Source organism: Mobula hypostoma, chromosome 22 (assembly GCF_963921235.1).
Source record: "Mobula hypostoma chromosome 22, sMobHyp1.1, whole genome shotgun sequence".
Taxonomy (NCBI): domain Eukaryota; kingdom Metazoa; phylum Chordata; class Chondrichthyes; order Myliobatiformes; family Myliobatidae; genus Mobula; species Mobula hypostoma.
Genome location: NC_086118.1, coordinates 29,622,658 through 29,649,353, shown reverse-complemented (window position 1 = coordinate 29,649,353; position 26,696 = coordinate 29,622,658). Strand labels below are relative to the sequence as shown.

The window sequence follows — 26,696 nt, the reverse complement described above, 5'->3', positions numbered from 1 at the left end:
CTGTCTTTCCTTATATTTGAAAGACTATTCCAAACTACACTCCTTTGCATTCCCAGTGCACTCTCAGTGCAAACCTGTCCTTCCTATACTGTAGAATGTGACCCTATGTTAAGAATGGCCAACTTGTAGAACCCATAAACTGAAGTTTCCTTTCTCCCTCTCCACTTATTGTAATTTTCAGTCATGTGTGCTTTTGATGACATTCATCACAATAGTATAACGCTATGGTTACCCGAGAGTAATTTTTCTTTCTTTTCCACATTTTGAACAAAGTTACTTTATGGACTTACAGTTGCATGAAAAAGTTTGTGAACCCTTTGCAATTAGTTGGTTTTCTACAGTATTTACTCATAAAATTTGGTCTGATCTTTATCTACAGTGCCTATAAAAAGTATTCACCTCACTTGAAAGTTTTTGTTTTATTGTTTTACCACGTTGAATCACTGTGGATTTAATTTGGCTTTTTTTAAACCCTGATCAACAGAAAAAGGGCTCTGATATCAAATTGAAAACAAGAGAAAGACACTGTTGGGGAAAAAAAACTCACATGAAATCTCGGCTAGAGTTTGCCAGAAGGCATGTGGGAGACTCTGAAGTCAGCTGGAAGAAGGTTCGATGGTCTGATGAAACCAAAATTGAGCTTTTTTGGCAATAAACCAAACATCACAGATCAAAAACAAACCATCCCTACCGCAAAGCATGGTGGTGGCTGTATCACGCTGTGGGGATCCCTGCAGCAAAATATAGGGAAATCCTGGAGGAAAACCTGATGCAGTTCTCTTGCAGACTGTGACTTGGTAAAAGATTTGTTCTCCAGCAAGTCAATGACCACAAGCATAAAGCCAGAGCTACACAGGAATGGCTTAAAAACAACAAAGTTAATGTCCTGAAGAGGTCAAGTCAGAGTCCTGATCTCAATCCAATTGAGAGTTTGTGGTTGGACATGGAAAAGACTGTTCACTCACGATCCCCCTGTAATCTGCAAGGCTTGAACAGTTTTATAAAGAAGAATAGAGAAAAATTGCAGTGTGCAGATGAGGAAAGATGATAGCGACCTGCCCACGTAGATTCAGGGCTGTAATTGCTGCCAAAAGGCACTTCTACTAAATACCGACTTGGAGAGGGTAAATATTTACGCAACCAATTATTTTATTTAATAATTGTAATAAATTTAGACCAATTTTCAGAAATTTGTTTTCACTTTAATACAAAAGAGTCTTTTCTCTTGATCAGTTTCAAAAAAGACAAATTAAGTCCACTGTGCTTCAAAGTTGTAAAACAATAAAACATGAAAACTTCCAAGGGGTGAATACTTTTTACAAGCACAATAAGCCGCTATAAACACGTTCTGCCTGAACTAATAACACACAAACACTTATACTTGTCATATCTTTATTGAATACTTTCTTTAACCATTCATAGTCTAAGCTGGAAAAATTATGTGAACCTTTGTATTTAATAACTGGTAGAACCACCTTTAACTCAATAACCTCCACCAAATGTTTCCTGTAGTTGCTGATCAGACTTGCACAACGGCGAGGAGGAACCTTAGACCATTCCTCCACCAAAACTGTTTCAGTTCATCAATATTTCTGAGATAACTTGCACGAATAGCCCTCTTCAGGCCATGCCACAGCATCTCAATTGGGTTAAGGTCTGGTCTCTGACGGCCATTTCAACATACAAATTTTCTTCTTTTTAAACTATTCTGCTGTTGATTACTCTTGTGCTTTGGATCATTGTTTTGTTGCATCATCCAACTTCGGACTATAAAGAATTAATGTTAGTGAAGCAAACAGTGCAACCATGTTAACAAACCTACATAAAACAACAATATACTAATCAAAACAGAGAAAGCATTGACATGGACAGCTATAAATAAGCTTTGTACTTGTAGTTATACTAAAAAATTTAGATTGTTTCACTATAATTTCTAAAAGTGATAGGGGCTTCTAGGTATTTTACAATGATGTTAAAAGGTTAAGACAACAGAAAACTAAATAATGTAAATAATTATGAAGAAAATGGCAAAAAGTATCAAAGCTGTTAAATCATGTCTAGGTTATACCTACATTCATAACGCAGGGCCCAAGGGTAAAAGATAGAGGCAGCATTAAATGCCTTTAATTCACATATCTTTTTCATACTGCTGGCATGTTGTTGCATTGCTATCTTTTCAACAATACTTTAAAACCCAAAGAAAGATTTGATATCAAAAGTTACTGCCTGCTCAAAGCAAGTCCAATCCTCATTTTTTTGGTGAACTTACTAGTACACAAGAGAGGACATTCCAGATTCAGACCTGGTTCTCAACTTTTCCAGATTATTACTGCAGTGTTGCTTAATGTAGTTTTTTTGAAATAAATGGCTACTGATGATATACACAATTTTAATTTATAGAGTATTTCTAAATATGATCGAAATTTCACACAGTGGAAGTGTTCTTTGTTTAAAACAGAAATAAGACTGTTACAACACTATGTTTTGCAATAATAATAGTACAAATGAATCTTCAAAAACAATAAAAGATAAGAGGTTGTCTTTATTCCTATTAGCTGGTTGAGTGATTATAAGGTGTGATTAAGTAAAATATTTGAAGTTTCAAAAGAGTCTGTTAGTTAACTGAAGTAGGACTAAAAATCTCCAAGTTGCAGAAACCGATGTACTAGATTATAATAGGTCAGATTGTAACCGATCAGACTGAGCAAGTCCAACTAGGCAAAGAAAAAATAGTTACCGCTGTGAATTTATTGGAAAAACACGCGTTATCATTTTGTCTGTTCAGACTCTGGATATGATAGAATTGGGTTATTACTGAGAAGTTATCAAAAGGCAGCAAATAATTTAAAACTTTTTTGACATAGAACTGAGCAGTAGCAGATTATTCAACTGGTGCTAAAACTGGCTCTACAGATAATTTTCAGCACACAGAATTCCATTGCTTTCCCTCATTCTTAATCAGAAATAGTTAAATAAAAGAAATGAAGAAATTACTCAAAAGCAAATATTTTAAATTCAACCTCTTAATTTTACAGTTAATTAACGTCAATGGAATAACAATATTTCTTAACATTAGAATAACATTATTTTTGCAATATTAACATTATTCACAATCTCAATTTAAGTTAGAGACTTAAGGTAAAATTACAAGTAGCTCAATGGTTAAATAAATTATTAACTTTCCTCTATTTTCATTATGAAACAGTACACCATCACACAAATAATATTTATTAAAGGGCCAATTTACAGTTCATGGTATTATAAAGCAAGTGAAATTTAGAAACAATAAATGAACTTTCAACCTTTGGGTTGGTGGTAGATCAAGATAAATTTGTTCATTTCTACTGATATTAGTTGTTAAAGATTTAAGAAAAATACTTGAACAAGAATTGTGTTCATGGAAGGACACCACAGAAGAAACCACTGCTCTCCAAAAAAACATTGCTGCATGTCTAAAGTGTGCAAAAGACCACCTGGGTGTTCCACAGTGATTCTGGGTCAATGTTCTATGGACAGATGAGACAAAAATTGAACTTTTTGACAAATGTATACTGCTATGTTTGGAGGAAAAAATGACACCGCTCACCAACACCAAAACCTTCTTCCAACTGTGAAGCATGGTGGGAGGAGCATCGAGGTTTGGGGCTGCTTTGCTGCCTTAGGGCCTGAACAGCTTACCATCGTTGAGGGAACAATGAATTCAAAATTGTATCAAGGCATTTTAAGGAGAATATCAGGGTAGTGGTCCGTCAGCTGAGGCTTAATAGAAGTTGGATGATGTAACAAGACACTGATCTGAAATACAAGTAAATCAACAACAGAATGGTTTAAAAAGAAGAAAATTTATGTTTTCAAATAGCCGAGTCAAAGTCCTGACCTGTACCCAATTGAGATGCTGTGACATGGCCTGAAGAGGGCTATTCATGCAAGGTATCCCAGAAATATTAATGAACTGAAACAGTTTTGTATGGAGGAATGGTCTAAATTTACTCCTTGCTGTTGTGCAAGTCTGATTAGCAGCTACAGGAAATGTGTGATGGAGGATATTGTTGCTAAAGCAAGTGTTACCAGTTATTAAATACAGGTTGACCTTCACTAATCTGATTACCAGTAATCTGGTTCCTTCGATTATCCGCACTGATTTGAAATTTTCTGCACAACTGTAATTTCAAATTTTCTGGGCCACCGTACCAATCTGCTGCATATTGTTTTGGTTGCGCTAGATCTGTTCACGTGTTGCTGCGCTCTTGTAAGCACAGACTGGTGATTCCTGCTTGTTTTCCTGCATTTATTAATATCATTTGCGTGAGGCGCGGCCACCCGGCACCTGCCCGTCTTGCCCGACACTGGCAGGCGAGCTGGTGTGTACTGGGTCGGTCCGCCTTCTTGCCCGCCTGCCAGCAGTTGCGCTCTGCCCTCCGGCGTCGCCCGGCCGACGTTCCGTTCTCTTCTGCCTATGACCTCAGATCAAACATGGTGACCTGCTGAATTTAAGCATATTACTAAGCGGAGGAAAAGAAATTAACGGAGATTCCCTCGGTAACTGCGAGTGCAGTGTAGTCTTTGGGGTAACTGCAAGACTATCTTTGCTGTCGCTTAGCTCATGCTTGAGTGCTGGTAGTGGGTGTGCTTTATTCTTTGTATACATTTCTCTGACATTAAATGAACCTTTGAATCCTTTGATATTTTAAAGGTATGATCAGGCAGTTAGCTATTGCTTAATGTGATCCTTCTGTAATATGGCATTGTCACTAATCTGGCACTCCTCAGGTCCCAATGGTGCTGGATTATAAAAGGTTGACCTGTACAAGGGCTCACATACTTTTCCATCCTGGACCGTGAATGATTAAGCAGTGTGTTCAATAAAGAAACAAAAAGTACAATTGTTTGTGTGTTACTAATGTAGGCAGATTGTGCTTGTCTGTTATTGTGACTTAGATGAAGAGCAGACCACATTTTATTAGTAGTGCAATAAACCAGGTAATTGCAAAGGGTTCACAAATTTTTTCTTGCAAGTGTATATAATAATGAAATGCCCTTTACCTGGAGGTGGTTTGTAGTGATGAGAACAGCACATGTTACACCAGTTTTCTATGTAATTATACCAAATTATACCATTACACTGCTCTTATATATTATTTACTCTAGCTAATGAAGGCAGGTATACCATAAGCCACCTTCAACATGGCACCACCATTGCTGCCACATTCAGGGATCTTTGGACTTGTACACAAAGTCCCTATCTTCTTCAATACTGTGTTTGTATATGTCCTCTACCTATTAGTCCTCCTATGTGCATCACCCCACACTTGTTGAATTATGCTTGGCATAAGTTTTCCTACTTTGCCCACTTATATCACCCTAAGCCTATTCACACTGGAAACAACATTTTGTCATCTGATAACTTGTTTATTGTACCTTGTGCATATGTATATAACAAACAAATAGTCCCAGTGCTGATTCCTCCCATCCCACTGCTCACATGCGTTCAATCACAAAAACAACTTTCATCGTGACACACTATGTGCTGTTATCAAGCCAAATTAACTTCAATTGCAGGGACCAATCTCCTATGTGAGACTTTGTCAGTTGCCTTCATGGTACCCAAGTAGGCAACATCAACTGCACTGCCTTCTACGATACATTTAATTACTTTGGAAAAAATCTGTGAAACTTTTTAGACTGGATGTCTCACTATCAAAGCCATGCTGACCATCTTAGATTAATCTCTCTTTCAAGTGTACATTTAATCTTGAGCTTCAATTTATTCAGTAATAGCAATCTCCTCCTTTGCCTACAATAGCAGCCGGGAATATATTTATCCATGTTTAAACTTACAAAAACACGTATCACCTCTTTCTAATAACATGCTCTAGAATTTCACTGTTTTCCCCCCTCCCCCACCCTGAAAACTGCAACTCTCAAATGAATACTTGGTTGTTTTCACTACATTCTCTGCTGATTTTAAAAAAAAGGTTCCCTTTGTGTCCTGTGGGGCCCTGGTTATCCTCTTGTCCTTAACATACTTATAAAATGATCGATGTATTTATTTTTGTCTGGCGGTAATATTTTGTTGTGCTCCCTCTTTACTGTCCTAATTTTTCTATTTTTTTGAAGTTCCTTTCACCACTCTTTTCTCTACTTGAAGGGCCTCTCATCTTGTATGTGCTCGTTATACTTGCTACATGCTTTTTGTATCTAGCTCTTGATAATTCTTGGCATCTGTGGTTACTTTGATCTACTTGTACCCTTGCAGAACAAGGAGCACCACATTACTAACCCACAACTTCTGCACTGAATATGACGCCAAATTTAACTAAATTCTTCTGCCGCTAATGATCCATATCTGTCTATTCCCTGATATTCCTGTGTCCATTTAAGCAGGGACTCCAACCTATTTTATGCCATGGACCAATACCATTAAGCAAGTAGTCCATGGATTCCAGGTTGGGTTCCCCTGATCTAAAGCCTTGTTAAAACCATGATCATATCTTTTTCCACTACTGCCTCTGGCAGTTCATTCCAGGCACTTGTCACTGTGTTTTTAAAAAAAACTTGACCCACACATCTTAAAGTTTTCCCCTTTCATCTTAAATGCAAGGCCGACAGTATTTGACATTTCTACCCTGAGAAACAGTTTATCATGTGGCTCTTTGGGCATGATCTTTCATTAATCCACTTCAGTGACTCTCATTTGTTGGAAGTAGCTGATCCTCATCGACTTTTGCTAGGTCCTGTCCTTTGCTTCTCCTCCTCTCCCCCAACCCACCACCCACTTTCCCATTCCAGATCATAAATTCCAGATTATCCTTGCCACACAACACTGGATTTAAGTCTGACTGCAGAAGTATTTTTCAATTCTACCCTTGAATGAGTTTCCTACTAATATTTTCCATGGACTCTTCATTCTCCCCCTTTGTGGTGCTGAGCTTCCCACATTGTCATGACCTTGGCTTTATCTAGACCAGCTGCCTGCTTTCCTCTGCTTGGTGGTCACCTATTCATTCTCTGATTGTTTTTGCTTAACATAATGAAAATAGATTATTTATTGACATACAGCATGGAATAAGCCCTTCCAGCCCAACGGGCCATGCCACCAGCAATCCCCCAATTTAATCCTAGCCTAATCATGTGACAATTTACAATGACCAGTTAGCCTGCCAACTGGTGCGTCTTTGGACTGTGGGAGGAACCCAGAGCCTCCGGAGGAGACCCACGCGGTCACAGGAGAACGTAAAAATTCCTTACAGGCAGCAGCAGGAATTGAACTCTGGTCTCTGGCACTGTAAATTGTTATGCTAGCCACTAGACTACTGTGATTAGGTTAAATCAGTGGTTAGTGATTTTTTAAAGTGCTTTATTGTGTGGTGGATGTTTTATGTGCCAGGCAATCTGCTGTAGAAAGTGCTACAATTCTACTTGATTTCTTCGATAATTTTCTTAACTATTCCAAGAGGTTGTCCTGTTGCACTATGACAGTTGAGGCACATGAGATGCTGCGCACTATCTGCAGTATTGTGATTCTTGAGCTACTGTTTCATTGGTGCTCCTTTCTTATCTGGGTTATGTCTGTGGCACTAGTTTTCTGAGACGGTCTCTAAAAAGGAGCTATTTGTCTAACTTTCAATAACCACATTCCCTAGTCCTCATAAGCACTGTTGTGCCTTGTTGATGCTGAAGTTCTGAAAGCTGGCCAAAGTGATGCAATACCCACATATTGCAAGCTATACAACATTCATGCCTGAGCTGACCTGCCATACTTTTAATTTTGAAAAGGTCTCTAAAAATGTAATCTAATCTCTCTTCATATGCTTTACTAGAATTGCAAAAAAGTGAAAGTACTTGCCAACCTCCTGTATAACTAATCCCAACGTGACAGTGTCCAACTGAAGTCTAGTATTTATAATGCTGGTTTCTCAAACTCTCACTTCAGTTTTACAGTGAATTTAAATGGTGCAAATATTTGAAAGTCTCTGCTAACTATAACTTTAAGTCTGTACTACTACTTTTTTCTAGGCTTATGAAAGACGATTCCCAACATGTCCTCTAATTCCAATGTTTGTTGGAAGTGACATTACCAGTGAGTACAAGAATGAGGATGAGGGTGTTCATATTTTAGAAAGACGTTGTAAATTGGATGTGGATGCACCAAGACTACTAAAAAAGGTAAGAATAAAACAGTTATGTGAGCATTTGTATATGTAAATTATAATGAAAATAGATTAAGTTAAATGAATGGATCAAGCAATTTGAGTTCCAATCATAGGGTAAAAAAAAAGACATGAGCATTTACTATGATAAACAGGTTGAGTACCTGATCAAGTGATTGTCAATATGACTGTATGTCATAAGGCTAGAAGTAAATGTGATGCAACTGCTATAAATATGCCCGATAAATGGCACAGTAGGTAATACTGCTTCCTCACAGCTCCTGTGATAATACATCCAGTTCCTACTGTGTTGGTTTGCATTTTCTTTCTGATTTCCTCTCATGTACCAAAGATCACTGCTTGTAAGTTGATTGATTACATTACAGATTATTGGTAGGACAGTAGATGGAGCATGTGAGAAGGGATAAGTTGCAAGGAAATTAGCAGATGAATGGAACTGATAGCTGATGTAGACTTGATGGGCCAAATGACATCCTTCCCGGTGGCAAGGAAATCGGATAAAAGCTGTCTTAACTGCTGCTGGATGGAATTATCTTACTCAAATGAGTTTTGCTTTACCTAATTCATCAGCTTAGTTGCTATTACTATTCCATGAATATTCTACACCATTTGTCTCTACTTTCAGTAACTTTAGTCAGGCAAGTAGTGAGATAAGCTCATTCCTATTTACATTTACCATCTGCTGGTAACACATAGTATCACAGTTTTTAGCTAATGAGAATCCAAGTACCCATTTTAATCAACGACAGTATACACCTAATAATGGATCACCATTGGGACTTCTGTGTTGTAATTTCTGTACTGTTTGATGTTACTCCTCTTGATGCTTCAATCATTTTATAATTTGGATATAGGTGTTACACAGTGGTGTAATAAACTTGTCATTGAACCATGTCAGTTTAGATGAAGCTGGGGCCAGAATGTAGTGAGTTCAAATGAAAATTGCAATTAACTCACAACTGGCTTATATGTAGCATTGAAACAGGATCTTTGATGGTGTAGTAGTGGGTGAGAGAACACTGTCTATTTGGATTTAAAAGGAGTGTAGGAAACAGTGCCTGTGAGTCAGATCTGAATTATTGGCAGACTTTTGTATAACAACTTCAGTGCTTTTCTACTCAGGCTCTTGGACACCTTCAGTTGGTCTACCTGTGGCTGCCTGTGTACTACTAACTCATAGCAAAATTATGTTCTGTTATTAAAGCTGATTTGTATTGTCTCTTGAATAACCCCTTAATTTATGAAGTTACCACTTATTTTGAATCTTGTCATGGCCTCAGCCTTTTTCTGAATTCCTTAAAGATGTTTGTTTTAACTTTTGTTTAGTCATATCACTTCACTTACCAAGGACCTAAACTTCGGAATTTTCTCCCTTATACGTTAAATTAAGTTAGTGTGGTTTATCACACAATGCATAGATTACAAGTCCTGCATGTGTAAACTCAGCTTGCATTTTACAGCATTCATACCTATAACTGAGGTAGCATAATACAGCTCCTGTACCACACTCAACACACACACCGTCAAGATCCACACTCAATGTTATAGGATCACCATCTTCCCTTCTGCCATCACATTTCTAAGTGGTCCACAAACACTATCATGCTATTCTTCTTTTGCACTATTTCTTTTAGTAACTTATAACTTTTGTCTTTCACTGCACTGCTGCCTTTACAAATTTTGGCATACAATATGAAGGCCATATAGACAACATTCACTTCTTCAAAGGACTCCAAAAGATTCTTCAGACATGACCTCCCACACACAAAACCATGTTGACTATTCCTGATTAGCTCTTGACTGTCCAAGTGATGGTAGATCTTATCTCTCAGAATTCTCTCCAGTAACTTTCTCATAACTGAAGTCATTCTCACTGGCCAGTAATTCTCTGGCCTGTCCCTTGCTATCCTTGAACAATCAAACAATGTTAGACACCCTTCAGTTTCTCAGAACTTTACCAGTAGCCAACGATAGTGCAGTTATCTCTACAGGTACATCCACAATTTCTTCCTTGGCCTCCCATAAATTCTGGGAATGCACTTGGTTAGCATTGATTTGCCTAGTTTAATGCACATCAAAGCCTCATTCTATGCATATGCTCCAAGATTCACGAATTTCTCCCTCATTTTTTGGCATGCATGATATTCTTGGTAAATGCAGGAGGAAAAATAAATTGAAAATCTCAGCCATTTCTTGGAGTTGCACATGTAAACTACCCAGATTGTCTTTAAAAGGATGTAGTCTCTTCCTCATCAACTTTTTTGCTACTAATAACCAGATTCTCTTGGGATTACCTTTAATCTTGCCTAACAAATCCATCTCGTATCCTCTTTATGCCTTCCTGATTTCCCTTGAGCTTGCTCTTAACCTTTTTACAGTCATCAGGAGATTTATTTGTACCCAGCTCTTTAAAAGTGATGTATGCTTCCTTTTTCCTTAATAGAGCCTCTATCTCCTGTCAGCCAGAGCTCCATGAACTTTGTATGTTTACCCTCACTCTAATAGAATTGGGCTGCCTGGAACTTAAAAGGGATATATGACCCTTTTAAGCCTCCCAAATTGCTACCCATTCCTTTACTTTTAAGTAGTCAGCCAGTTGAACTCCAGCTAGATCCTGCCTGATGTTCCCAAAGTTAGCCCTGCTCCAATTCAGGACTTTAACCTGGGGACCTGTTCTACATTATTTCACAACCATCTTAAAACTGAAAGAATTGTGGTCACTGGGCCATAGCTTGTTCCCCAGCTGCCACTTTTCTAAGTTCTACTCAACTGGCCTTGTTAGATAATACTTCAAGAATATCCTCCTTACACACTGCTGTTATGTCCTCCCTTATTAAAAGTGCAGCATCCCATCCATCCACCTGTTGCTCTGTCACACCGATAGGGTCAGTATCTAAGAACACTGAGCTGTCATCCTGCCCTTCTCGTTCATGTTTTTGTTGTAGTCACTATATCCCAGTCTCTAGAAACAATCCACTCCTTGTTTGCCTTGCCTGTTAAGCGATATTGAAATAGATATGATTTAAAGCTGTGGTACCCTCTACCCTTTTACTATAAGCATGGTTATATGGATTGCCAGGTTAACACTTTGGTTGCTGCACATATTCTTGTCTTCTCATTGACTTTGCTCTTGAGTCCCATCCTATTTTTAATTTGGTTTAAACCTTCCCTGATGATAAAAGCAAATTTCCCCAACAGAATATTGGTTCCCCTCTGATTCAAGTGCAACCTGTCCTCCTTGTATAGGCTGCTTCTACAACAGAAGAGATTCCAGTGATCCAAGAACCTGAATCCCTGCCTCCTGCACTTGCTCATCAGCCACATATTTATCTGGCATAGCTTACTATTCCTGGATTCACGTGGCCTGGGAGTAGTATAGAGATTAGTATGCTCAAGGTCTTGTATTTTAGTTTCTTACTTAACTCCCTATACTCATTCTGCAGGTTATCATCCCTTGTTTTGCCTGTGTTGTTTGCTTCCCTCACTATCAAGTCTAGTATCACTATCACTCTGTCTGACTTAACATTTCACTCTGAGCCTCAGAGCCAATTGCAATGCTGGAGACCTGATAATTACTGCTAGCCCCTGAAAGAACATACCCCTCAACAGAATCTAAAGTGTGAGGGGAATGGCTACAGGGGAACCCTGCACTGACTGCTTATTCCCCTTACTTCTGTTGGTTACCCATCTGAAGACTGTACTTTGGGTGTGACCACATTACTAAAATTGTTGTCTGTGATCTTTTCGGTTTCCTAAGTGATCTTGAGTACATTGACCTGTGCCTCCAGATGCTTGATCTGGCCTGTTAGAGGCTGCAGTTGGATGTACTTCACATAGATGAGGTCATCAGGGAGACAATGATATTCCCTGACTTCCTATATCTTGCTGGAAGAGCATTTCACTGCCCCAAAGGACTAAGGATCAGAAACAAATAAAATTTTATGAGTTCTTACCTGTGCTTTCTCACTAAAGCATTTTTTTGGAGCTGCACTCACTCCCCACACCTGGGCCACTTACTCCACCTCATCGTACCAAAGCCCTTGAGTCAAAACCTCAGCTCCTCACTCTTACACTGACCCACTTCCACATGACTGCTCCAAAATAGCCACTTCTTTTTCTCCTTTTTCTTCTTTTTATTGGCTGCTGTTAATCAGATAAATTAGCCATTCAACTATTAACTTAACAAGTTGCAGATGTGCCTCTTTTAGGTTCCTGTTCAGTGAAACTCATCACAAATTTCTAGAACCTATCTCTTTCAAACTCTCATGCCTTTTGCTCCAAGTCCCAGCTTATGTTCACAAGATGGTATTACCATAAGATGATCTGGACCATGATCTTTGCATAGTTGTAGGAAAGCTAGGGGAAGGTGTAGCCTCAGAGATTAAAAATGAAATTCCTTTAAGCAGGAGGGGAGAGGGAAGACGTCAGGAACTGGAGACCCGTTTCACTGTTGAATATGGACTATACGATGCTCTCCAAGATCAATATCAACCAGATGAAATCTGTTCTAGGACAGGCAATCTACCCAAACTAAACCAGTGCTGTACCAGGCAGCAAAATCTGTTGCCAGTCTTACTGTACTCAGGGATACCCTTACCTATGTAGCATAGAGGGGTAGATGCCTACTTGGTCAGTTTGGGCCAACAGAAGGTCATCAATAGGATATCACACACATACTATACTTGATGGGTTTTGGGAGGGAATCTGTGGTGTAGTTCAAATTAATGGGTGGGAGACATTTTCCTCATCAAGTCTGGAATCAGGTTGGATTGTCCTCTCTACCCTGTCATATTTGTATGCTGCATAGAACTCTTTGCCGAATCCATCAGGAAATTTATGGCTTTGCATTGAAGACATACAAGTCAAGACCTTCCTGTACATGGATGGAGTCGCTATCTTCTGCCTGGATCCACAGTCACTTTGCAGATTGTTCAACATTTATAACCTTTTCAAGTTGGCATACAGGGCCAGAGTCAACTGCACAAAGAGTAAGGTCATGTTCTTTAGTAATTGCCCCAACCAATCCAATGACCCTTTCACCATCAGCCTCTACTACCAGAGGGATCTGACTTGGAGGGGCTGAGGCATGTAACAAAAATTGTCTGGAGTAGATTGAGAAAGTAAAACAAAAATTGGGATTGTGGAAATGGCATTCTCTGTTAATAACTGGAAAGAAATTGTTCATAAGGTTTGATATACTCTCAGGGCTGCTGTACTTGGGCACAGGTGTGGCCTGTTCCTTTCTCCTCTGCTTTGGTAATAACCAGAACTCTTTCCAGTTTTTCTGGGAAGTCCGAGGTGGACTGAGCCTGATAGGCCACAATGCAAAAGTCCCCTAAGGATTGGGGCAAAAGTGTATCACACATTACTCTTATCCTGATGATCTCCTTCATGTGTGGTTGTATCAGTCAGTGTGTATACCTGAAGTATGTGGGCAACACTGTCCTGAGGTTCTACCTGCCCCTGGTGTTGGAGAAGATAGACCTGGCTCCTCTAGCATGCAATACCCCAACCAACTGGATGCCGCTGCACCGCAGATCCTTTGTGGATCAGTTAATCCAAGTAAACAGCTTTGTAGTGTTCTCGTGCAGTGTGTTGAAACCAAGTTAAACCAGAGCCAATGAAGACAAGAGTTGTAGTAAGGTTAACCGTTTACTGCAACACACATCAAAGTTGCTGGTGAACGCAGCAGGCCAGGCAGCGTCTATTGGAAGAGGTACAGTCGACGTTTCGGGCCGAGGCCCGTCGTCAGGACTAACTGGAAGAAGAGCTAGTAAGAGATTTGAGAGGGGGAGGGGGAGATCCAAAATGATAGGAGAAGACAAGAGGGGGAGGGATGGAGCCAAGAGCTGGCAAAATGTGGTCGAAAGTTGAAGAGCCAAAGAAATTACAGATGGGGATCAATGAGAGATAGTTTCACTGAACTCACGTCGAAGAGGAGATTTGAACTTCTTCAGTGTAGGCCTCACCGGAACAGGCTTCGCAGTAGTGAATTTAAAAATGCAAACATGAGGAAACACGCAGCCATTCACCAGCAACTTTGATGTGTGTTGCTTGAAATTCCAGCATCTGCAGATTTCCTCGTGTTTGCGTTAACCGTTTACTGTTCACTCTTCCACGTTAACATCATATGGTGAAAACTTGATAAAATAATACAAAACATATTTGGTGTCTGTTTCATTCTCGACACCATATTTGCATTGTAAATACTTGTAAATAAAACCTCATCAACCATCGTTTCTTTTAACAGAATCGGAGTTAACATATTTACTTCAACATGTCTGCTATCATATGAACTTACGGCATTGCCTCTATAATGTTTCTTTGTGGATAGAAATGGAGTCTTTCACAATCATGCTGCACGTGTGAGCCTCGCTTCCGTTGTTTTCTATGAACCGGAAGTTACTGATAAGATGCGGCGAAACCAGAAGTGACATCATTACATGCCACTATATACTATAGACAATAAATTTTACCTTTTGTTGAACTGTAACGTAGTTATCAACCTTTGACCTTAACTAGAAAATAGTTACAAACAAATTTTTTAAAGTGGAAATTTAATAAAGTTAAATCCCTTAAGGGCAACACAACCCATCAGATAACGGTTAGCACAGAATGTACTACAGACTCTATGAGACAGGGACACTGGATTCTGTGTGTCTGTTTTCTGAGTAAGTGGTCCTAACCACATGGCAGAATGCCTCATTGTCACAGTTAACCAATAAACACCAAGACCTTGCTTGGCTGGTGGTGAGAGGTGCCCTTCCAGTCAGAACTTTATAGACCCTCATGTATGCTGCCCCTGGGACACCTGCAGTGGGGAAGTAAAGGTCATCCACTTCTTTGCAGACTCTAGATTTGCTAAGAGGATGTGGAGGCGGATGCATGAGTCCATGTTCTTCTTTCATCCCCGGAAACTGGAGAGGATACATACCGAGAGAGTCATCAATTACTGTTGGAAGGTCATCAACTTGGTGCAGGACGCAATTTGGTCTGCCTGAAGTTTGTTGGTTTTGCAGCACAGCGAGATTTCTGCAAGGAAATACTACGGATTGGCTCAGTTCAGGCTGCAGATGGAGACAATGCTGAGGCTCTCTGGAGAAGGACCACAGAATAGGCTCATTTCACTACTGCATGTGGAGATGCCGAGCTGGGTGGGGAAGCCCCTTGGTAATGAAAGGGGTATCAGAGAGCCATGGGAGGGGCAATGGTCCGTGTACTTTTATTTGATGATTAACAAATTCAATCAAGTTTGTTATTTATTTAGAGATACGGTGCAGAACAGGCCCTCTTGGCCCAACGAGCTGTGTCGCCCAGTAACCCACCTATTTAACACTAGCCTAATCACAGGACAGTTAACCTACTAACTGATATGTCTTTGGACTGTGAAAGGAAACCGGAACACCCAGAGGCAACCCATGTGATTACAGAGAGAACGTTGAAACTCCTTGCAGATGATGGCAGAGTTAACCTCTGAGCTCCAACGCCCCGAGCTGTAATAGTGTCGCACTAACTGCTACTCTACTATGGCATTTGAAAAGAAGAAATGCAGTGCTGATTCTAGATTTGGACAGTGCTGTCTTTTATGTAATGTGAATAATTGCCCAGAATAAAATAGGCAAGTAGGTGAAATCATAGTGGAAAAGTGTAGATGTCCAGGAAGGCATTCATTTGCTTCAACACAGCCAGCTGTATCCATGGAATGCAGTGATACTACTTTTTAAAATGTATGGATTAAAAAAGAGGTGAGATGGTTCAAAACTTTATTGTAAATTCTGGAGCCTGAGTCAAGGAAAAATGCAGCAGAAGCTTACCAAGAAGGAAAATCACTTTTTGGAATATTATGAAAATAAATTTAAGGGATATGAAAGTCAGTGTGTATTAAAGAATGAAACGTGGTTGGCTGCATGTAGAAAATCGATCATTATGATACTGTAAATGTAAACAAAATTGTCTTACTATTGAATGACTGAATTAGTTTAATGTTTTAGAAAAGATAATAGCATTCTGAATATCAAAAGGGACAAGGATAGTGCAGATGAAAATACTCAGACTAAAGAGACAGATCTTCAAGACCAGATGATTTCCATTCTAACAATTTTTGGAGCGTTGGTGAGAGAGCTACTAAACTGCTAAATAATTTTCCAAATTTCTTTCCTCTTGAGAACTGTTTCTCTGGATTGGAAAATTGTGCTAGTCATTTTTCCTTTTCAATAACAAAAACAAACCACAGTTAAGCCCAGTTTATCAACACTGCCTCTTAGAAAATTATGAGACTGTAACTATGAGAAGAGTATCTAAATGTCCTGAATGTTTTCATTTGTAAATGAGTAGATCAATCTTGAGCTTAATGGTTTATTTTTTTTAACAGGTGAGTAATGTAGTGGAGAGTGGATTGTCAATGTATATTAGTCACACAGATTTCTAACGGATGTGTGCTAAGGTCCCTAGGAGACCTGAAGTTAAAGTTTGTGGATAGGAAAGGCATTATTGATCTGGCTAGAAATTTAGTTGATACGGATATCGGGATTAATGGGCAGGCACTGGTATTGTCTCGTGACTAGCAAGCTCCCACAGGATTTGCATGGATGGTGTCCCAATTACACCTTGCATTTATAAATTACTTAGGTGGTGTTTTTTTTCCTTCATTCGAGGGATTTGGCTTCGCAGACTGAGCCAGCGCTTAATTGCCTATCCCTAAATGTCCTTGAAAAGATCGTGGTGAGCTGCCCTTTTGAACCACTCAGACTCTGAGGATAGAAACCATATTTGGAAAAATTGAAGACCCAAGGGGGTAGATAAGAATCATTAAATTGCAGAATTTACTGAATAAGAAAAGTAAATAAATTTAATTTCAGACATATGAAATTATTTGTTTTGAATGAAACAAATCTCAGTGTGAGGTTCCAGAGTCTTGGGCATCTGTGAACACATTATTGGGAATTTTGCAGAAAATGATTAAAAAGCTAAGTGAATGTTATCTTTATGCAAGAAGCAAGTTATGTTCCAGCTATACATGGGTGTGGTAGGGATATCTGTAGGGCACTATGTAAGTGCAGTGTTAATTTGCCACAATGAAGAAAGTGTAAGAGTCAAATCTAAAATTCAGGGGCTGGCTTTTCAGGAGTGAAAGCAGAAAATGATCGAAATATAGAACCCACTGCTGCTTAATGGTAATTGATGCAAGGTTAAATGTGAATTTTAATTTTGTGATTGATAGTTCTTTCTTCACTAATGGTGTTAATACCTAAGGTGAGTGTGTGACACAGATTAATCAAGATCACTGATAGAATTGGTTCAAGGGATTACATTTTCTTAAACCCTTATGTCTCTGTTTCTCCTTGCAAATCTGTTTCTTTCCTAATACCATGAGGAAGAAATTTAAATATATCTTTATATTTATGCCAAAATTATCAGTGTTCTCTTTATTTTGGTGTTAAATTACTCCATCTGTCTCTTGAGTCTGCATGGTCAGCAGCAACACTGCATTAAAATTTATGTAAGAACATGTTGATTCTAGAAAAATGCACATTTTACTTAATTTGTTACACTCACAAATAGGGCTTGCATTCTTCTTAGTGGTGTTCGAAATTTGCTTTCAGTCTCCTCTTTCTGGAGATTGCTTAAGTCTTGTAATTTCTGGAGACCTAAATAAAATTTAAGATTATTATTTTATTGCATTTTGACTTAGAACAAATTAATAACTACCACAAGAGGACTGTGATATCATTGTTGCATGATGATTTATCTCTAATTACTGTTTAAACCTTATCAGATTGCAGGCGTCGATTACATCTACTTTATTCAGAAGAACTCCTTGAACTGGCGGGAGAGAACATTAAAAATAGAAGCCCACAATGAAACCTTTGCAAACCGAGTTGTCATCAATGAATTCTGCTGCTATACTGTATGTAATCAATTGTAAAATATTTCAAATCAAATCAATGTAAAATAAAATTGGAGTGTCAGCAACTTTATCTTCCGAAGATGGATAATAAACGGAATAAATGTGGGTGGGTGGGGGGAGGTGGATCAGAAGAATTAACGTTCCTTTAACTTGAAGTTCAGGATAGGAAAAGCGACATGAGATCATAATTCATTCTAACATCTGATTTTTCAGTGTCATTCTTTAATACACTGATTTTCTTCCACACTTAGTGTTAAATATTGCACATGCTGTGTATGCCCACAGAATTCTATCAGTCATGGTGAGGATTGCACAGTATACACATGGTGCCACTAGATCAGCAGCTTATTTTTGCATGCGCATTATCCCTTCTCTAGTGGTTAAGAAAATGCCTGAGGCAATAAATATATTGAGTTAGAATAAGAGAATAGGAAGTCAGCACATTTAAGAGTCAAAAAATTGAATTTGGTTAATTAAATTGTTTTCTTTCAAAGATCTACTGGTATATCTTTGATAACTAACATCAGTAAAAATATGCACATTTATCTTGATCTACTACCAGCCTAAAGGTTGAAGGTTCATTTAATTTTTGTAAATTTCACTTGCTTTATAATACCATAAATTATAAATCAGTCCGTTTATAAATGTTATTTACTCTGGTAGGGAACAGTTTCATAAAACAAATAAAGTATAGAAAAATTAATAAACCACTTGACCATTGGGCTACTTGTAATTTTGGCTAACAAGTCTCTAACATGTTAAATTGAAATTGTGAGTAATGTTAATATTGCAAAAATAATGCTATTCTAATGTGAAGAAATACTGTTATTCCATTGATATTAACTGTAAAATTAAGAGGTTGAATGTAAAATATTAATAGTTGCTTCTTTTGAGTAACTTCTTCATTTTCATTTGACTATTTCTGATTAAGAATGAGGGAAAGCAATGGACTTCTGTTTGCTGAAAATTATCAGTAGAGCCAGTTTTAGCACCAGTTGACTGATCTGCTACTGCTCAGTTCGATGTCAAAAAAGTTTTAAATTATTTGCTGCCTTTTGATAATTTATCAGTAATAACCCAATTCTATCATATTCAGAGTTTGAGGAGACCCAATGATAACATGTGTTTTTCAATAAATTCACAGTAGATACAGTAACTAATTTTTTCTTAGTTGGATTTACTCAGTCTAATCTGTTACAATCTAACCTCTTTTAATCTAGTACATTGGTTTCTGCAACTTGGAGTTTATTAGTCCTACTTCAGTTAACTGACGGACTCTTTTGAAACTTCAAATATTTTACTTAATCACACCTTATAATCATTCATGTAGCTAATAGAAATAAAGAATCTTTTAAGATTTATTTGTACTATTGTTATTGCAAAATATCATTTGTATTGTAACAGTGTTACTGCTGTTTGGAGCAAAGAACTCTTCCATTGTATGAAAATTCAATCATATTTAGAAGTACTCTACAAATTAAAATTGTGTATTTCATCAGTATTTATTTATTTAAAAAAAAACAGTATAATTGCATTAAGCAACATGGTTTGAAGCTGGAATATCCTCTCTATTGTACTACTAGGTTCACCAAGAAAATGAGGATTGGACTTGCTTTGAGCAGTCAGCAAGTCTTGATATCAAGTCTTTTTTTGGGTTTGAAAGTACTGTTGAAAAGATAGCAATGAAACAATATGCCAGCAGTATAAAAAAGGTACGTGAATTAAAGACATTTAATTTTGCCTCTGTTATACTTGGCGCCTGTATTATGATGTAGGTATAACCTAGACATGAAAGTGCAAAAAGTATCAAATCTGTTTGACGTGATTATTTACATTATTTAGTTTTATGTTGTTTTAACCTTTTAACATCATTGTAAAATATGTAGATGTCTCTCTTATAATTACTTTTTCAAATTATAGTGGAATGATTTAAACTTTTTAATATAACTACAAGCAGAATAGCTGATTTTATACCTGTCCAAGTCAACCCTTTCTCTGATTTGGTTAGTATGTTGTTGTTATGTAGGAGTGATTTGTTAATACAGGTACACTGTTTGCTTCACTAATACTATTTCTTTATAGTCCAAAATGTTCTTCTTCAGAGGAAGTCTGGTACTCCTGGTAATGCCTACTTATAGCTTCTTGTATAATTACTTCAGAACATAGAACAATACAGCACAATATGGGCCCTTTGGCCCACAACATTGTGCTGACCTATATGATGCCACTGCATGATAAAGCTTAACTCTTTCCTCCTATACAGTCCATAGCTCTCCATGTTTTTATATCCATATCCATTAAAAGGAGTCTTTTAAATGTTCCTATTGTATCAGCCTTTATCACCATCCTCAGGAATCTATCACTTTCTGTGTAAAAGACTAACTACCTCTGATATCTCCCCTATGCTTTCATAGAACATAGAATAGTACAGTACAGTACAGGCTCTTGGGCCCACAGTGTTGTGTCGACCCTCAAACCCTGCCTCCCATATAAGCCCCCACCTTAAAGTCCTCTATATACCTGTCTAGTAGTCTCTTAAACTTCACTAGTGTATCTGCCTCCACCACTGACTCAGGCAGTGCATTCCACGCACCAACCACTCTCTGAGTATAAAACCTTCCTCTAATATCCCCCTTGAACTTCCCACCCCTTACCCTAAAGCCATGTCCTCTTGTATTGAGCAGTGGTACCCTGGGGAAGAGGCGCTGGCTATCCACTCTATCTCTTCCTCTTATTATCTTGTACACCTCTATCATGTCTCCTCTCATCCTCCTTCTCTCCAAAGAGTAAAGCCCTCGCTCCCTTAATCTCTGATCATAACACATACTCTCTAAACCAGGCAGCATCCTGGTAAATCTCCTCTGTACCCTTTCCAATGCTTCCACATCCTTCCTATAGTGAGTTGACCAGAAATGGACACAGTACTCCCAAGTGTGGCCTAACCAGAGTTTTATAGAGCTGTATTGTTACCCCGCGACTCTTAAACTCTATCCCTCGACTTATGAAAGCTAACACCCCATAAGCTTTCTTAACTACCCTACCCTTTTCTTAATCAGATGTCCTCTGGTATTGGCCATTGCTGCTCAGGAGAAGAAAGATGCTGGCTGTCCACTCTGTCTCTGCCTCTCATAATCTTATACACCTCTAGCAATTTACCTCTTATTCCCACAACAGTATGCTCAAGGCACCTGGCAACCTTCTGAATTGCAATCAAGGGATGCAAATTGCTGCAGGCTGCTAAAACTCAATCCCATTGCACCATAAGGCATTTACTTTCCATCCCAGTGATTCTCATTTCCACAACAATCAAAAGTGATTAACATATTTTGTTCATTGTTTATGAATAATACTGTGGAAGGCTTTTCTCTCAGACAGTAATTCAGTTCATTGATTTGTCTAGAATAAAAGATGACAAAACATTTTCAACACTCGGGGAACCGCGTGCCATTGAAGATGCTCATGTTTTTAAAATAATTTAATTTTTTCCTCTGGATAACTGAAATTTAAAGTATATTATAGTCAGGTACAAAAGAATACAGACAAATTGGAGATGATGCTTACATATCTTTTATTATTAACCTTTCGCACCAAGTTCCTTGTTAATAAATTGATATTGAATAATGCATAACAATTTAATCTTCTGGGTTTTGAAAATAAGCGTGCTATGTTTGTACATTTTATAGGGGAAAGAAATTATTGAGTATTACCTGAAGCAACTGGAAGAAGAAGGAATTACTCATGTACCACGTTGGTCACCAATGGTCAAAGTTAACACAGAGAAGTCAGTTCCTGCCCAGAAACTGACATCCTCTCCAGCTGTAGCCATACCTAGTCGGGGTGATGCAGTTAGAAAGGAAGAACATGTTAATAAGGATTTGATTGCTGGTTCCAATAATTCACCTGACTCTCTCTCAGGAACTCCAGATGGTAAACACTATAATTCAATTGCAAGTTTCTTTTACATGTTTATATTTATCATTGTGCATTCTAAAATTATATCATGTACACTTATTGTGTTCAGGCTTGAATGAGAAGCAGTAATGTGTTTATCCTAAATGTTAAAAGAAACACTTTGAGCAATGTAATTGGAATAAATAATGTTTGCTAAGCTCATTTAGTTCAAAAATGTTGATGTGAAATACTAAGGTATTAATTGTTTTTATTTGTCAAAAATGTATATTAACAAGTATTGGATTTTCAAATTAAAAAGAACGAGCTCCCTTAATTTATGTATAATTACTTTAAATTGTGTTCTAGATAAATTGGATGCTGATTATATCCAGCGTTATCTGGGTGATTTGACACCACTACAAGAGAGCTGTCTTATTAGACTTCGCACTTGGCTTCAAGAAGCACACAAGGGCAAGGTAAAGATTTAACTGTCAGAATGATCTGCATTGGTTTATTTTGATCTGGAACCTAAACCATCAGTGTCATCTTCCTAATAGCAAACAATTGCTTCATTCTCAGTTCTTTAATTAAATTGATGTTCCTAAATTTTGTATTATAGTATTGATTTCAGCTAAACAAAATATTCTCAATGATAATTTATTACTCTGGGCCATTACTAAATATGAGATGACTATGTGCGCAGGCTTATTCTGTTTACTAGATGAGATGAACCTGGTTAGTTAATTTCTGTCATTGTCTAATTTGAACATGATTTGCAAACAGAAGGCTTTCTATTTTAATCTATGGTGCGCCTTGCTATAACCTGCTTCTGTTGATATGACTTTATAATACCGTGTAATAAAATGTAATTAACGCACAAAATATGAATTCTTTATATACATTGTAGTTTCCTGAAACTTTATTGCAAATTAAATATAATTATTAATTCTGTAACTTAAATTTTGAACAGCAAATCCTTAGTTATAAACCTATTGAAAATCTTTCAAGGCGTATTAAGCTAGATTTGATTCTGTATCTAATTTAAGCTGCTCAAAAATTTGCTTATTTTTCAAATATTCCTAATCGTAAAATTAAAAATCTATTACATCATTGGGGTAGACACAATAAATACGTGTACATATTTCTAAAAATCACAACTTTCTGATAGTCACACTTTCTTAACCCTTCCAGAACACCAATAATATGTCGAAGTGCTTCAGTTTATATTTTGCCCTGTCTGTTTTCTGTTTCTATGGCTATGCAGCCATTGTATTGCATATTGTATTTCCCAGTTTTCATACACAAAATTTAAACAATTTTAAAACACTTTCCTGGCAGTCCTTTTTTTAAGAAGCAGTATTTGTATTATATTCATGAGTCTGCAACTAACTGTATAATTTGGATGCAAAGCTATGTAACTTGGATAAACAATTGATCATTTGAACATTTTTTTGAAACATTTAAGTTTCTTTGCAGTTAAAAGGAAAATTAACATTTCATAATTGCAACTTCACAGATTCCTAAGGATGAGCACATTCTGCGGTTTTTGAGAGCACGAGATTTCAATATTGATAAAGCAAGAGAGCTTCTGTGCCAGTCTTTGACATGGCGCAAACAGCACAAAGTGGACTATCTCTTGGAGACTTGGACACCACCTCAAGTGTTGCCTGATTATTACACAGGAGGCTGGCATCACCATGACAGAGGTTACACAAAATGTTACCTTGCATATTACACTAGGTTCTTAGAATGTATTTTGAAAGGCTGTCTGCTAAAAAAAAAGATCTAAATCCTATTAAACACAAATAATTTAAAAACATCAGTGGCTTTGTACATAAACACACAAGTTCTTACTGGCCTTTACACCGCTGGCATTTAGGGGCGACACTGAAGGGCCTCCATCTTTGCCTGTCCATACCATCGCACACAGATCTAGAAGGGTTCTTCATTGCTGTTTCCGTAACAGTTTTATTTTAGGGTTGTTAGTCCTGAGCTGAACCCGCGAACCTGGAGTACTAATGGACCACTCTTGGTCTAGCTCCTACCCTTTGATCTGTTTAGCATGGGTGACCCTACTAAGAGCCAAAGCATAAAGCTCTGACTCCAGCCAACATAGTTCTCTGGGCACGCATGCCTCCAAACCCTACAACAAGATTGTGGACACAAAATAATCTGCAGATGCTGGGGTCAAAGCAACACTCACAACACGCTGGAGGAACTCAGCAGGTCGGGCAGCATCCGTGGAAAAGATCGGTTGACGTTTCTTTTCCACGGATGCTGCCCGACCTGCTGAGTTCCTCCAGCGTGTTGTGAATGTTACAAGATTGTGGTCCTCTTGGTTTATAGTTTTATGAAAGAAATGTTTCTTTTAAGTTACTACAGTACGTTATGGACAGAACCATAAGATCAGTAGCAGAGCATAAAATCATGGCTCAAATTTTCTTTCTATTATAAGTCTAAAGTGAGTTTTATTTTGGTAATTGTGTGTTTCTTGTTTTGGAATATTTAGATGGGAGAGGGGAAGTTGTACTACTGAGTTTGGTCTAATTTCACTTTTTGCATTAATAATGTTGAGATCCCTTATCTTAAAAAAAAAAGATAGAAATTGAACTGCAAATGATAAGAATTAATAAACATTTTCATGATGATTTATCTAAGGTGGTACTGCATTGCCTGTCACTTCTGTTTTGTACATTTAGGTGCATTTTGATTATTGTCTATATTGAGAAATTCTGTCTTAACCTGGAATATTTTCAATGACTCATCCCCTGCAATTCTTTGGGTGGGAGAATTCCAAAGAGTCACGAGTGAGAAGAAATTACTGTTTAACTCTGTCCTTATTTGGGATTGTGCCCGATGGTACTGGATTTCCCAGTGAGCATTTACCCAGTCAAGTCCCTTAGTATCTTGTATTTCAATAAGATCACCTGACGCTTGTCTAAACCCCGGTGCATTTAGTTCCAGCTTGCTCAGGTTTTCCTCATAAGACAATCCATACTGAGAATCTTGGTCTAAACTGCTTCCAGTACAGTTAAATATGAAGCCCAATTTGATCATTCTTATATTGTGTAAGTTGTTGATTCATTAAACTGATGTGCCAAGGCTAGATTTGTGAAAGCAACCGTTGATAGGAAGCATATTGTCAAATTTATTACTGACTATAATTGCTAAATGTTTCAATTAGCTGCTCTGAAATAAGAAGCTAAACCTTAAAGAGCTTTTACTATCTAATTCATTGGCATGTTTTTGTCTTAGTTTTTCATATTGAAGGAGGGAGGATCTGAAATCTATTACCTAACTTTTCAGCGGCTTGAAATCTTTTAAAATCGTTCCATTTAAATTTTGCTATTAGTAACTAGAGCAAGTAATATAATCATACAATTTGTTTTTAAACAGATGGGAGACCCCTATATATTTTACGACTTGGACAAATGGATACCAAAGGTCTTGTCAGAGCACTCGGAGAGGAGGCACTGCTGCGGCATGTGAGTGCACTTTAATCATTAAATCTAATTTCATTATCTCTAGCATTATGAATACTGAATTAGTGTAGTTGAGCATTGTCAGCAAAAATATTATGAGGCACTTATTATTAAGAATTAATACATCCCATGCCACAGTACTTTAGCACACGGCTTTTATATATTAAGTGGTTTCTTCAAGTGGTGCTGTATGTGGAATCTTAATTTTAATGATATGTGGCCATTATGACTAGAATTGAAACTTGTTAAAGCTTATGCATGGGAGAGAGTGGGGGGTGGGGATGTCATTTTAGTCTGCGCTGAATTTGGGCTCTGGTACAGGAAGGAAAAATTGTATGCTGAAACACTATCCTGTTTAGCCCAACAAATTCTATTACTTAAGAATTTTATCATCTTTCTAATAAGAACTAATGCATGATTAATTGTTAGTAGCAATTTTATGATGGACATTTGAAGTAATTTGATTCAGTAATGAATTGTTCATTGAGCAGTTGTAAACATTTTGGTTTGATTAGCATGCTTTCTTTTTATAAGACTATAAGGTACAGGAGCAGAATTAGGCTATTTGACCCATTGGAGTCTACTCCACTATTTCATCATGACCCCCAAACTTCTGCCTTCTCCCCATATTTCTTCATGCCCTGTCTAATGAAGAATGTATCAACCTTTGCCTTAAATATAACCAGTGACTTGGCCTCCACAGCTGCCTGTGGCAACAGATTCCACAGATTCACCACTCTGGCTAATGAAATTCCTCCTTATCTCTGTTCTGAATGAACATCCCTCTATTCTGAGGCTGTGTCCATCACCGTAGGAAACATCCTCTCCACATACACTCTATTGAGGCCTTTCAGTATTCGATAGGTTTCAACATCTCCCAGTGAGTACAGGCCCAGAACCATCAAACGCTTTTCATATGATAAACCTTTTGATTCCGGAATCATTTTCATGAACTTCCTTTGAACTCTCTCCAATGACAGCACATCCTTTCTTAGATAAGGGGCCCAAAACTACTCTCAATACTCCAAGTGAGGCCTCATCAGTGCCTTGTAAAGCCTCAATATTACATCCTTGCTTTTATATTCTAGTCTTGTTGAAACGAATGTTAACATTGCATTTACCTTATTCGCCAATTATGTTAAGTACTACATTAAAATGAGCATTACAATTAATTAAAATTGCATGGTGAACTCCACAGCTTTTTTTGAAGCCCATTCATTTAATTTTTAAACAATGGCAATAAAT

At 37.8% G+C, this 26,696-nt stretch overlaps 1 protein-coding gene across 4 annotated transcripts in view; it reads left to right on the top strand.

Annotated features, from left to right (window-relative positions):
* The window catches only part of LOC134360244 (SEC14-like protein 1), a 64,070-nt gene that overhangs the window by 17,602 nt on the left and 19,772 nt on the right, over positions 1–26,696 (top strand). For all 4 annotated transcript variants that reach the window (XM_063074363.1, XM_063074364.1, XM_063074362.1 and 1 more), the window contains exons 3-9: positions 8,017–8,166; positions 17,947–18,078; positions 19,662–19,790; positions 21,762–22,005; positions 22,336–22,445; positions 23,486–23,675; positions 25,366–25,454. In XM_063074363.1, the coding sequence (XP_062930433.1) occupies positions 8,017–8,166; positions 17,947–18,078; positions 19,662–19,790; positions 21,762–22,005; positions 22,336–22,445; positions 23,486–23,675; positions 25,366–25,454 (1,044 nt within the window). The remainder of the gene's footprint in view (positions 1–8,016; positions 8,167–17,946; positions 18,079–19,661; positions 19,791–21,761; positions 22,006–22,335; positions 22,446–23,485; positions 23,676–25,365; positions 25,455–26,696) is intronic.